This window comes from Austrofundulus limnaeus, unplaced genomic scaffold (assembly GCF_001266775.1).
Source record: "Austrofundulus limnaeus strain Quisiro unplaced genomic scaffold, Austrofundulus_limnaeus-1.0 Scaffold917, whole genome shotgun sequence".
Lineage (NCBI taxonomy): Eukaryota > Metazoa > Chordata > Actinopteri > Cyprinodontiformes > Rivulidae > Austrofundulus > Austrofundulus limnaeus.
Genome location: NW_013953319.1, coordinates 26,327 through 40,144, shown reverse-complemented (window position 1 = coordinate 40,144; position 13,818 = coordinate 26,327). Strand labels below are relative to the sequence as shown.

General features: G+C 39.6%; 1 protein-coding gene across 10 annotated transcripts in view; it reads right to left on the bottom strand.

Moving 5' to 3' along the window:
• LOC106533269 (plakophilin-4) overlaps nucleotides 1–13,818 on the bottom strand; it is a 76,014-nt gene that overhangs the window by 48,862 nt on the left and 13,334 nt on the right. For 9 of the 10 annotated variants that reach the window (XM_014029509.1, XM_014029516.1, XM_014029511.1 and 6 more), the window contains exon 2: nucleotides 10,461–10,594. In XM_014029509.1, coding sequence (XP_013884963.1) covers nucleotides 10,461–10,589 — 129 coding nt within the window. In that variant the 5' untranslated portion in view covers nucleotides 10,590–10,594. Of the gene's footprint in view, nucleotides 1–9,515; nucleotides 9,552–10,460; nucleotides 10,595–13,818 lie in introns of those variants that run through there. The other variant, XM_014029513.1, reaches the window with a different exon arrangement.

Genomic DNA, 13,818 nt, shown 5'->3' with positions numbered 1-13,818 from the left:
ACCTCCTGCTCCATCTGCAGAACATCGTCCTCCTCTTGGTTTAGATCCAGTAGAAACTGGGTCTCGCCCCCCTCGATGTCGGGCGAGGCTGCCTCGTGCTCCATCTGGTCTGCCCAGCTAGCAGCGAGGGCTTCGAARGCCGATTCCTCYTCTTCATCGGACTGAGCCGTCTGGCTGGATTCGGAGAGCAGCGGGTCTTGTTGGAAAACAGCAGTCTCCCCCAGCATTTTCTCCAGGAATTTCACTCTCCTCTCCAGTGTCGGACACGAAAGTCCGGCACAGGCCCGGCAGGACTCGGGCTCCACAAGTGCCCGTCGAGCGTGAATGATTCCTAGACAGGCCGGGCAGGCCTCATGCTGGTCCTTCTAATGAAGCTTAAAGCCGCACCCCTGAGGACAGGGGCGAACAGAAGACTTTGGCTTCTTCGAAGGTGGTTTTGTGCTCATCGTGAACCACAAAACAGATTTTCAGCAGAAAATAAAGGTCACTTAAGTAGCGTCGAGCGGCAGACACAGAAACCAGCAGGTAACGCGGTTAGCACCAGTAAAGCTAGCCTAAGAACCTTAGAAGCCGAGCTAACTAGCAACAGCTATGTGAGCTCAGGTTTAGAGGTGACTATCGCGAGGTGAAGGGCGATAGAACTGAGTAATGACGCTGGTGACTCCGAACTTATAGGGTGAAGACGGAGCCTGTCACCTGACGTTCAATGTCACCATGTCACCGGTCTACAGACGTGATTAGAGGTGGCTTCAGCCAGGCGCGCGAGGGCACTCGTGTCCCATATACAACAATGTGTTGTACTGAGTGAAATGACTGAAAAGGAACAATATTTTGCCAATATCTTGCATAAACTTTAAACTACTGAGAGAAAACCTAGAAAGAAAATGGACTTACCCCAATAATTATTCTAAACATATGTTAGAGTACATTTTTATCCAAGAAAACTACATGCGTTACAGCCCGCTAATCTTAAAGCATAATATTTTATATCATAGACGTCCACAGCTTTTGTCTTAATAATTGTGGCCATTTACCCAATTTTGTAACTGAGTTCATTTTAGTTGTGTTGGTTTATTTAAAGTTGCTCCAACATGTTTAATGTTATGTGAGTACATTATTTTATACATCCCAGTGACAGTGGTTGATTTATTTCAGTTTTAATAGTCACGTGATTGTGAAACATTTTTGTATGTCTGTATGGTAGAAGTGAAACATAATTGCAAACACAGTAAGGTTTTCAATCATTTTGAATGTTGATGGTCTTCTAGCTGAACTCACAGCTGCTGACACTGACTTGCCTTTGGCTTATGACAAAAGATAATGTGTTTTTTATTGCCCATCTTTTCTCTCTGCTGTACATTTATCTCAAACAGTCATGTTGGGCACTGTTTGTACATCACTGTATTTTTTTTCCCTCCCTAAAGTCACCAAGTGCTCACTGAAGGATTAAGGGGTAAAATGTTGTGTTTCTAACATTGTAAGGTCTGGATTTTAAGGTAGTTTCTCACTGGGCTGCAATTGTTGAACTCAAAATTGCAAGAAAAGAGGCACATTTCCCTGGTCAATTTTGGGTGTTTGCAACCAAGCAACCAGTGAGCTGCATGGCTGTGCTTTGGGCAGCCATATTCAGTTAAAAAAAAGCACAGCTTGCAAAACTATAGTCTAGGATGTGGACACTATTGTGTTACTCATCTCCACCCATTAAAACGGCCCACTTTGTACCAACAGTTTCAGCTGTTCCCACATGTATGATTTAATCTACTGGAGTACATTTTTATAATAAAGATTTGGAACAGTTTTTAATTAAGTTTTTAATTTATCCCCGATGTGATTAGGCTTGGGCATTTGGGGCTGAAGCATGGGATGATTTCTGTCGTAAAGACAGCTCCCATGCAGACCAAACTACAACTCTAGTACTAAAATCCATCTATGCCTGCTTTTTCCTTTCAGGGTCACGGGGGTCACTGGCGCTCATATCCAGCAGTCAATGTGCGAGGGGTGGGGTACAACTTGGACAGGTCGCACGTCCATCACAGGGCCACACACAGAAATAAATGAGACAGTCTACCATTCACTCTCTCACTCACACCTAGGGTCAATTTAGAGATACCAATTAACCTAACAGTCATGTTTTTGGTCTGTGAGAGGAAAACGGAGTCCACAGAGAAAACCCACGCATGCATGGAGAGAACATGCAAACTCTACCCAGATAGGTCCCCAGGCCGGGATTTGATCTGGCGACCTTCTTGCTGAGAGGCATCAGCTCTACCAACTGAGCCACCTTGCTGCCCAGTACTAAAATCACAAAGAAAAAAAAGAAATAAGGAAATTAAATTGAGAAATGTTCAAGACAGCCACAGTGACAATGACTATTTTGAGAGAAAATTTGTCTCGCAAACCTTTTTTTTGACATTTTTAGACTTCAGGCAGTTTCGCAGTTTCATGATGAAAATTACTTCACTGTGTTCTCAGCATCGACTCAGCCTCCCCTTTTGTCAACAACCCGCTGGCAGAACCCCCCACCCCACCCCACCCAAGAACTTATTGTGAATGGGAGTGGTTTGCTCTGACGCTGAATTTTGCTTCACCGAATTGCTTCCAAATTTTTTTAAAAAGGCTTGCTTCCAGAAGCCGACTGTTGTCGACTACCAGAAAGCAGATGCATATAAAGATAGTGAAAAGGCCAGAAACTCATGGATGGAGATAAAACAGACATTCTGCATGGAGGAATATGTCTAATAAAACCTGTGAAGTTTTAACCACACCAGATTTGTGCACAAATAATGACGGGTGACGGGTCTCGGATTTCCATTGTAGACTATAGCAGGAAGAAACCCCATAAAGTGTTGTATGCTGCTGAGGGAAGGGGTTTCCTGGGAATTCGGCGCAGTGTGTCTCYGGGACTATGAAAGGTGGGTGCAAAAACAAACGCCGAACAGCGCATCGTCTGATCGGCTATGGAAGGAGTTTCTTCAGGCCTAAAGCTTCAAGACAGTTTGGAGACTCCCTCACAAATGGCGTTCGCCAACTAGTTCCCAACAGTCACAGCGCAGTGAGAAAACTCCATCATTATATATAGAGTCCTTTAGTTGATTTGCAGAGTTTTGTTTTTCGTCTAAAATCTGAACTGACATTTCTCCTCACTCCTACTACCAGTATGGAAATCAGTCTATGACACAGACGCTAATTAACATGTACAGATTAAAACATTATAATGCAAAGCTAATTTACACAAATTAATTTAATAGTATACTTTAAGTGTTAAGAGAAAGTCAGATACCACTTAATGAAATTTTATGAATAAGCAATAAAATGTTTTATGTCATAAGAGATATGGGCCATTGAGAAAAACAACTTCACATACGGTAGAAAAGTCATGATTAAAAGTTGCTTTATGACATGGCAGCCAAAGAAGGCAGARGGTTACAAACAGTAGCCAATCTGATTGCCAACTGACACAAATGTAAGACCTGAGCCTTGTGATATTCAAATTCTTTTAGTGTAACTTGTGCAGATGGTTTCCCTCCTAACCGAAGAATCTACCAGAAATTTGTTTGTTCATTAAGTAGCAATGAGGCCTGACAGCTCTGCACTCTCACTGCAGTGAAGCAAARCCATTCCAAAAACAAGAGACCAGAACTACTGCACAGTGTGAGAATGACAGCAGAGGTTAAATGATCTTTGCAGCAGTGGGAACAAAAAAGGCAAAGAGAGCAGGCCGTCATCAGAAACCTGGAGGAACCATGAAGTGTAATCATTGGCAAAAACTACCACTAAGTCTTCTTGTTAAAATACTAAGTCTTGATAAATCATGTTGAAGTGACAGGAGCAGATTTACTGACCCCAAAACAAACTTTAATTTTGATTACACTTAAGCGCTCAGTATGGTCGATTTGCAGCCGACTGGACGATAAATGGTCACGTGGTTGTTTGGCGTTCATTTTTACAGACACCTTTCATAGTCCCACAGTTTTTTATCAAACATATTCCTCCATGCACTGCGTCTTTTTTATCTCCATTCATGAGTTTTTGGCTATTTGACTATCCTTATAAATGTCTGCTTCCTGGTAGCCTACAACAGTCAGCTTCTGGAAACAAGTGTTTTTTTTTTAAGCGAGTGGTTGAAGCAAAATGCAGAGTCTGAGAGCTTTCAGCATAAACAAACACTCCAACAAACTTCTGACCAATCACATAATACATTCTTATGTAGAGTAGGGTAAAAAATATTGGCAAGCGAATTGTGAAAAGAAGGGGACAAAAAGTCAACAATGCAAACAAAATGATGCAATTTTTGTCATGAAACTGTGACAATTTGATTCGATTTTGGTAGTTCATCTTGGGGCATACTGGGCGCTTTACTCAGTATGTTGATCAGCTTCTGTTTGTCACATTTATTTATGACTAGAGTTCCAATTTCTGTTTGTTTTGTTTTTATGCAAGGCTCTTGTAATAATAATGGGATAGTCTGCAAAGTTTGCTTTAGTACATCCCAAAGGACTCTTTTTAGGGATGAAGTTTTGACTTTGCCATAGCTAARCCATGTGTGAAATGATGTCTCATGCTCCCTGAACCACTCTCTCACCTTTTGAGCCCAATAAATCCATATATTGTCATCTCGGAATATGCCTCTGCCATCACAAAATAACCTGGACATTCAGTATTTTTAGATAATTAAATGGCCTTATTTTATTGGCACACAATGCTGTTGAACTTAGACTTGACGAAGTGGAGAAGCCTCAGATTATAACATTGCCCTGACAGGATTGTACAGTAGGCACTAAACATAATGGGTGCTTCACTTCATCTGCTGCTCTTCTTACCCTGAAGCCTTCACCACTTTTGAACAAAGTAAATCAAGACTCAGTCAGCCCATATAACCTTTTGTGTTTAATCTTTATGCACCCTTGTAAATTTAAGCCTTATTTTCTGATTAGTCTCACTGAAAACCGACTTTCTTCAGGCTAAACAGCTGTTTAGTTGCAACACCTTGAGCTTTCTTCACACTGTGCATTTAGAAACACTTTTAAACTGCTTTTAGTTTTTTCCACAACTGGTGAATGTGTTTTCAGACAGATTTTTAGTTACTTTATCAGTTGAAATGAAATAGATCGTTACCTGAAACACAGCCACTGCACTTAAGCACACAAGTTCTTCCCCTTTCTTTAGTTGCTCTATTGGATGGGTAGTGTTCACTAATTTTATGAGCATTGGAACAAAAATAAACAATAAGTACGTTGATGTTAGAGAGTAAAGGTGCAGGGAGTGAAAAATGCTTCAAAACACACCTTTAAACAAGAGCTTCAATGCAGTAAAAAGCTGCAAAACTTCCATAATAAAAACAATAGACTATATGGCTGGTTCTTCACCGAAGTACAAATGTCAGTGTTGAACAGTGATTGTTTCTTCTGTTGAAATGTTAAAATAAATGACAAAATTTTAATATTTGACTAAAAACTGTTGAAAACATGAACCTGAAGTTCCAAGTTGACTCGGTAATTAAAGTGTCATTTAGGACTGTCATACAGTATGTGGTGAATTCTATTAAAAGAGCTGCCAGTTCCATTGAAGAGCAAAGCACCCAGCACTTGCAACAAAAGAGAATGACAACAAAAGAAAGACTGTCAATAACAAAGACTGCATGTGTGGGAGGTGGGGAGGGGGATTTGTGTCTTTGAATAATGCTAATAACGTCAAAATTAGTTTTTTTCCACAAATTATTCTTGATGTGTTGATATTTCTAATTTGCTGTTCAATTTGATGGTTTAGGCTCATTTCCAAGCCAGCAATTTAAAACTAATCTTACATTTTTAGTCACCCTGGTTTGTAAGATGTAAAGGAAGGGTGTATCTTTGCATATTGTCCACCAAATTTCTTGCATTTTTTGCTTCTTTAATTAATATTTTTATTTGATAAGAACTATAACCTAAATTACCAATGGGTCATTCCATATGAACTCAATCAAAGTTTCCAAATCCTTCCTGGGTCAAATATATGCAGTGTATTTTGGTTTTATGGCTGTATAGTAACAAAAAAAAGTATTTAACTGCATATTATCTTAATGTGCATATTTCCTTTGCCCATCAGTTCTTTTTATTTAATTTTGGCACAAGTTTTGGGCTTTTTTTCTTGCTGCTACAAGTTGTTGAACTGTTATTAAAGTTCCTGAGTCAGATAAGCTACAGTACAACTGAGTAAGCCACAAAGGCAATCTGTATCTTCTCTATTGGAGCAAAGAACCTAAATGGTGAGGCAGTGAAATCGCACAGCCAGAGTAACTCATGAGGGCCTGTGAACATACAGTTCCACAGAAAGATCAATAGTGTTGTGTCAGACAAAAAGAACATTGCTCTGGGCTATAATGAGGGGAGGGGAGCGATTAAAGGTAAATGTAAGTGAACAAAGACCGCAGTGACTTGTGTGATTACCTCAGATTCAGTCACTTAGAAAAATTCATCTGAGAGATGTCTGAGTAAAGGGGGAAACAAAGACATAATAAAAACTCATTGGTGATTCACCTGGTGAACTTCCTGGACCCCTTCTTTAGATGCAAAGAAACCCCTGCAGCCTTAACTACACTCCAGTCATCTGTATGAGGAGCATAACTCCTGATCCCCAAAGACCACGTCTTATGAGCATGTGGCAATGATTATAGTTATAATGATGATGATGATGACAGTGATGGTGATGAGTATTAGCAGGCTAGTTGGGAGGAGATTTCCCACGGCTGGGTTCAAAACGACAGTGCTTTGTCAGGCTAGACACACCACTTCTCTGACATCCTGTCACTTTGAGAGCTGATCATCTTCTCTTCCTCTTTTCCCCTCTTTTTCTGGGTTTCAGCTCATTGACAGGCTGCTGTCACAGTGCTTCAGAAAACTATTCACAGGTGACAGTGTCTTTTACTCCCTCCATCATGGTCAATCTCACTTTGTCTTTTTTTTCATCACTCACCATCCTCTATATCTGAGCGTTTTGTCTTTCCGCTAAGCATTTTGTCTTTCCTCTGTATCTGAGCACTCTCCTTCACCTGCATCCCTCACCCCTGAATATGTCTCCCTCCCTCTCTCCTATACTCTGCTCCCCCATGGGGTAATTGCTCAGAGACAGGCTTCCATTTTTATGACTATAATCGAGGCCAGAATGCTTATGCCTTTAAATTTCTCCTTGCTTGTGTCACAGAGGCAGTACCAAGCAGAGGAAGGTAGATAAAAACCCTGAGGACTGGAGAAAATCACTGGTCGATTGTAATTAGAGTTCCTATTTTGCCTATGGAAGTGGAACAAACACTATCGCCTGCAGAGAAAACTCAACCTCTATGAAACTCCTATGGCATGAAAATGCAAAGTAGCAACAACACTGCCTTGAGGCTTCACCTTGACCCAAACTATTAACTTCTTTAGGTGGGTCACTCAGACAAAGTTGAACCTGGCACAATTAAAACAAGATAAAGGCTTGGACGAATATCTCCAATGACTACTGTTCCAGCCAGCTCATTAAGGCTTTAACAAGGTACTGAGGATGCTGTGCACAAAGCAAGGTCAGTTCTCATGTGTGTTCAACCCTAATTCAGACAAAATCGGGCTCACAAAGTGTAACTCTCGTTTGTCAGCAAAAAAGGTGGGAGGCAGACAGATTTTTATGTGCAACTGACTTCAACAAAGCGAAAAAATTCAATTGTGTTTTATTTTTTATTTATTTATTTTTTTGCCCGTGAGGTGGTGTGCTGAAACACCCGAGCGGAACCTATGCAACAAGCTGAGAAGTGCGTGCCTGGTATGTACTGACACAGCTTGCAACAACTCTTTGAGCAAACGGGGAGCACACAAAACACAGCATTTCTCGAGTTAGAAAGTCAAACTCTTATTACAAGAAATTATCTTTCAGACTTGGCTCAGGAGCACACATGAAACTAACTGGACAGGGACTTCTTTAAATTAGAACAAAAGGCTATTTGGATGATTGTTTCTTCCTTACTGCTTGAACATCTAAAAACACACACAAACACAAAGGATTTGATTTAGGCTTCTGAACACAGCTCTATTATTGCCATGTAAAAACAAGTACACAATATGTGGCAAATAATCTAGACAAAATAACATCAAAAACTGAATCACGTGATGTAGAAATATCACAAAAGCACAACTTGCCCTACAAAACTGCTTCATGCATACAATTGCTTACAGAAAGTTAACAGGCCTTTGTACATTTTCAGTAAGCGAGCTACATTCCAGCTATCATTTCATCCATACTCTGTTTTCACAGCCTACTGTTGATTTACTAGCCTGGATAAAAATAGGAGCACTGAGGGGCAACTATGGACATGTGTGTACATTAAGTAGAGCTTCCTCTGGACAATATCAGAGCTGACATAATGACAGGCCTTACAATCCTGCAGCTATTTTTCTCCTAGAGAAAATTTTTGAAAAAAAAAATGAATAGACCACCAGTCATCAGTGCAGTGCACTTTAATGACATGACCTCTTACTCACTGATGCCTGAACAATGAATGTTAAGCTAAACAGAAATCCAAAGGGACTAGCTACATAGGATATATCCTGCAGCCCTAATGTGAACAAATTTAATGATTAAACCACACCACGTGTTGATATTTCATACTTTATGGAGAAATGTGTGCCTAAAGATGCTTTATTATTACTGAGTGCTACTTACAATGAGCACCTGCATTCTTTGTAAGACAAAGTCTACAAACTTGTGACCTCAAGAAACAACAAAACTAAATCTAAATGCATAAACACTGTTATAAATGACAAGAGGAGTTTTTGTATAAAATAATAAAAATGCAGAACAGTATGAAATGCAAGCAATATATAAGGACATTAAAATCATGTTGGCAATGAAGCACTTCATTGTTTATTAAAACATCATTTTCTCACCCTATAATTGATGGAAGCAACACAAAAAGTTATAAAATCCTTAACTGGTAAGTAGTACTGACAAAAACAACTGGAGGAATATGTTAAAACTAATGAGTTTAATTGGTAAATGATAGTGCATCGTAACAAAATTCACTGAGGAAAAAAGGAGCCTGGCATTTGTTAGCAGTCAAAACAGACAACAGAAAGGAGAAATATTCAAGCACAGAAACTCGCTGAGGGAATGGAACCATAATATGTTGGTAATTCTGTCCTTGTTTGGGCTTCTTGGGAAACGTTCAACTGTTACTACAATTGTAAGTGAAACAGAAGTTTGTAGAAGAAGAGAAAATAAAAACAAAGAAAAGAATAAGTGAAGGGACTGTACCGGTAAACAGGCCAAAAACAGAAAAAGTAAGACTAGAATAAGAACTTTAGCACGATATGCAGTCATGCTAAAGCCCCAGCCCTAAACATGTGCATACCCACAGCACAGCAGCCCTGTATGTTTACAACTAAAAGGCAATCCCTGGAAGGTCTGCTTCTTAACAATTACAGGAAAACCATGTAAGCCAGAGTGGGAAACAAAACACTCTCACATCTGACTCATGCCTGACCCCTGAAAGATTCATTCTTACTTACCCATTTAGTCGTTTGTCCCATTCCGTACATTGTAAACACAAAAGAACAATCATTTTACACTCTTAACTCTTCAGCGCAAGTTTCTAACTGCTTAGTCATGGTAAAAGCAACAACTCAGGCAGGCTTGCTTTTCCTGCTTGCCTACATGGACGTCTGCTCTAACCGGACGAGCAACTGAAGGATACTTGAAGGAAGGACGTGACATCGACAGATACTCCCTCCTACCTCCTTCCTTGCTTATGTTAACAATACCCACTTTCCAGCAGTCATTTTAAACTGGACTTGTGTCTGCTAATTGATGATAAACAACAGAGCACTTGTTTAAAAAATGTTACAGTGCCTTTTAACTACCAGGAACACTGAAACCCTGAAAAACTTCCCTACCTTGTCTTATGCTGTATTTTCAAATATATATCAATCAGGAGCATTACCAGTGAGATATGGAGTGCGTTTGTGAATGCTTAGAGAAAGTGCATGAATCACAAAGAGTCTGGCAGAGATGGATGAGTCAGAGGGCATGTCCCTTCTCAAGCTCTGAAAAACCCTGCTGGAGTTGAGCTTCCTGGTTGTCCAGTGAAACAAGCCAGGCCATGACCGCAGGCAAGAAACCACAAATATCTTCAAGTCAAGTTTAGTTCAATCCAAAATTTGAAAATAGTCTTGTCTCAGCACTCCACAGCAAATCAAAATGTTTTGTTCACCTGACATGCAATCTTGTAACTACAGGGTGTGTACTAGATGGAAGTTATATTGATACAATATAAATATGACACATATATTAGCAGTTACACAGCAGCCCTGAGCAGCATGACAAGTGAGTCACTAGAAATCTTGGCACTCAATAAATACCATCATACTTAATGGAAAATAAAATCTACCGATGCTTTATACAGATATCACAAGTCAAAGGGGCTGTAAATACAATATCTAATGAAGAAACACTACCTGTTCTTTGACGGAGGCCAGGATGTTATTGGCGGTGTTGTCGCTCTCCATTTTGCGGCCAGTTGAAGCGTCGCAAATGGTCAGCAGAAGCCCCTCCTCCGTCACTGGGCTCTGCTCAGGAGCTGGCATTCCTCCTGTGTGGATACGCACAAATAAGCAATGGTTTGGTCTCCACAGTGGCTCAATTAAACATCTCGTACACAAAGCAGAATACGTACATGCTTGTACAAACACACATCACTCATTAATTTGACTTGATTCAACCCTTCTCTGTTACACATTGGCAAATGATGCTGAGAAGTGACTCTGGGTGGTCACACACGGCACAAGCAGCATACAAACACACACCCACACAAGCCATATGGCCCACATACAGAAGGACTGTCAATGTTTTATGTCAGTGATAGTGCAAATTATTGCCATACGGGCTTGAGACAGCACACAGCTTAAAAAAATTATTTGTGTGTAAAATATTGTATCATAGAAAAATTGAAGCTCAAACTGAACGACGGTTAGTATTTGTGTTGATGACAGAAAAGATGGAATGGAAAAATTAAACTAAGGTCCCCATGAACTTGAGGAAATCCACACATGATGCTTCTATCTGGGCTCTCTAGCCTCCAGCTGGGGACTGCAATGAGGAAATAAAATGAAAAGTTAGATCTCGTGATGCCTGTTGACAGAACGAGTGTGAAGGAAACTCTGCTTAAGGTCGACTCAGATTTAAAGCAGCGCGTTAAGCCAAACCAAACAGCGCAACGAGGACTCTTCAAAACCCAAAGCTGCAAAATCTGATGAAAGCAAGGGATCTAATAACCAAAAAGCGACTTAGATAAGCCTTGCTGCGGTTATCGATAAGACATGAGCACAAAGAACATAAAAGGTTCCCAAACACTTGGAAGGAATATAACTCTGAGGAATACAGGGAGCCTGTCAACAAAACACTGAGAGCTATCCAAGGTGTCTGGGCTGTACAGAGTCAGGTACCAGACCCAGTCTAGAGTAACATAATGTTCTGCTACTACAGAGCATGTTGGTTCACACGGACTGTTCCACAAGTCCCCCTGTCAGTCTCCCAGATTATGTTCTTGTTCATTCATAGTTTTGCACTGGCTGGCCCAAGTCTTTCCCATCATTACTGCCTCTGATTTGAGGACACAACAGTTCAGTTTAAGAAAACAAAGCACATCAAAACAAATACACAGCAGAGTGAGTACAGATTTAAAGGGGACATGTCCTGCTTTTAAATCCTTCCCTTTCACATTTAATTCATTCTGCTGGGGTCTATATAAAGTGGAGCTGCAATGCTTTGGTCTAAGTTTCTTGTTATTGTAGCTCCACAGGCCACTCCTTTCACCCTTGTTCTGAAGTGTGAACTCGTTTTGGTGCAGTCTCTTTTAGGCGCTTCAGACTACACCCCCTCCAGGTTGCAGAGTTTCACTCCACTCTGTTCGGTCATTTTTTGTAGTTTGATAGCAGAGAAATGATTATCTAATGGTGCATAAAATTTTTATTTATAAATTGATTAAAAGGGGAGTAATATGAAAAATATTTTTTTTTTAGCTTTATATCACATTATGATGTCATTTCCTCTTTAAATTCCTAATTTTTTTCAGCCCTGGACTGAGCAATCTTATGAATGAGGCTAGAGACCTATTTCAAAGGGTTTAGATATGGTGCAAAGACAAATTTGTTTTTGATAAAGACAACATTTTCATAACAGATTGATAGTAACATAGTTGCTTGATTGTGGTATAGAACTAAACTATGTGACTAGAAAATACCACGGATTCATCAAAGTGGTTAGCTGGAAGTCTATGACTTTGTTTAGCAAATACTATAACATTATTGTTCAAAAAACATAGTAGTGAATAGAAAACTAAACAGATTGAGAAATATGACCCAAACAGAACATAAAGATATCTATGACATAATTAAATTCAAATTTAGAGACTCAACAAAATGAATTTAAAGGCTAAAAAGTGGATTTTGTACGATATGACCTCTTTTAAATGAATGGAATCAACAAAAACTTGTCAAGATAGATTTTTTTTTTCTGTTATTATGTTGAAGATAAGCAAATGTTGAACTAATATGGTGGCTAGGCTCCAAGGGCGTAACTTTTTACGGAATAAAGAAAACAGCATAAATGTATATATTTGACATAGTAATTTTTGAAATCAAGTCAAAGTTACCTAAAGACAAAAGAATTGCAGCTGTGTACTTAACCAGTTAATTTCTATTGTGTTAAAGCAATTGATGTAATTTTATTGGGGATAATTGCATTATAATCATAGAAAAAGGTCTCAACACCACATTTCAGTAGCATGACATTTTTGGTAAACATATTACACCACCACACACACATACACACACATACACAAACACAAAAAAGACAACAACAACAACAAAAAGACAATGACCAAAATTAGCAAATATTTACAAACTAGAAAATTTGCTAAAAATATCTACGAAAAAGTATACGCAAAATGTCAAAGAAAAGAAAAGCATGCACAGATGTATTCTCGTTGAAGGTACAGTTAAAGCAGAAAAAGAAACCTACCTCCGACATTCCCCATTATATTTGATCCAAAATGATTGTTTCCTGCTTAAATTAAACTTCACAGAAACTTTAAAACGGGAGTGAAAACACTGACGCGACTGTCTACTTGCCACAGTCCTATAAGCAACATACCCGGTACTCGTTCTATGACATTTCTCTTCATTTCACCCCAACACAAAAGGGACAGAACCCTGCTGAAAAGTCTCAAGGTTAAAACTTTGGTATGTCAACTCCTTCAACTCTTCAAACTGCAAAACAAGAAGCTGGTAAGAAGCTGTGGATGTGGGCTCATTCTGTACAGGTTTCAAGGTTGTCATTAGATTAATGACTAAGGAACAAAATGTGTAGTTCCCAGAGTAAATATGACCTCACTCTGGTCAAAACAAAGTGTTCCAAATACCACTATTATGGCTACTTCTTTTGAGAAAACAGAAAGACAAACGTATGGAAAGAGAATGAGGCAATGGCAAATGATTTACAAGACATATTTCATTCAGTGTCGTAATTTGTCTGTCTACTCAGAATGCTATAAAAAGCATCTCTTTTACTAGATGCTAAATCTCCCTTTTATAGGAAAATAATCCTCAGTCTTTCAAGTCTCCCAAAAATGTCTGAGCCTGACCCCACCCTAATTCACTGGATCACAAGATCTGATCTGCTGGGCCCAAACTTGGCCACTCCTCTGAGGTTTTTAAACAACACCCCCTTTTTTGTGTGAAACTGCCTCCCCACCTAAACGTGCTGCACGACAGAGGGTAAGGGGGGTGGGGGGGGGGGGGATCTGTAACATGTAAA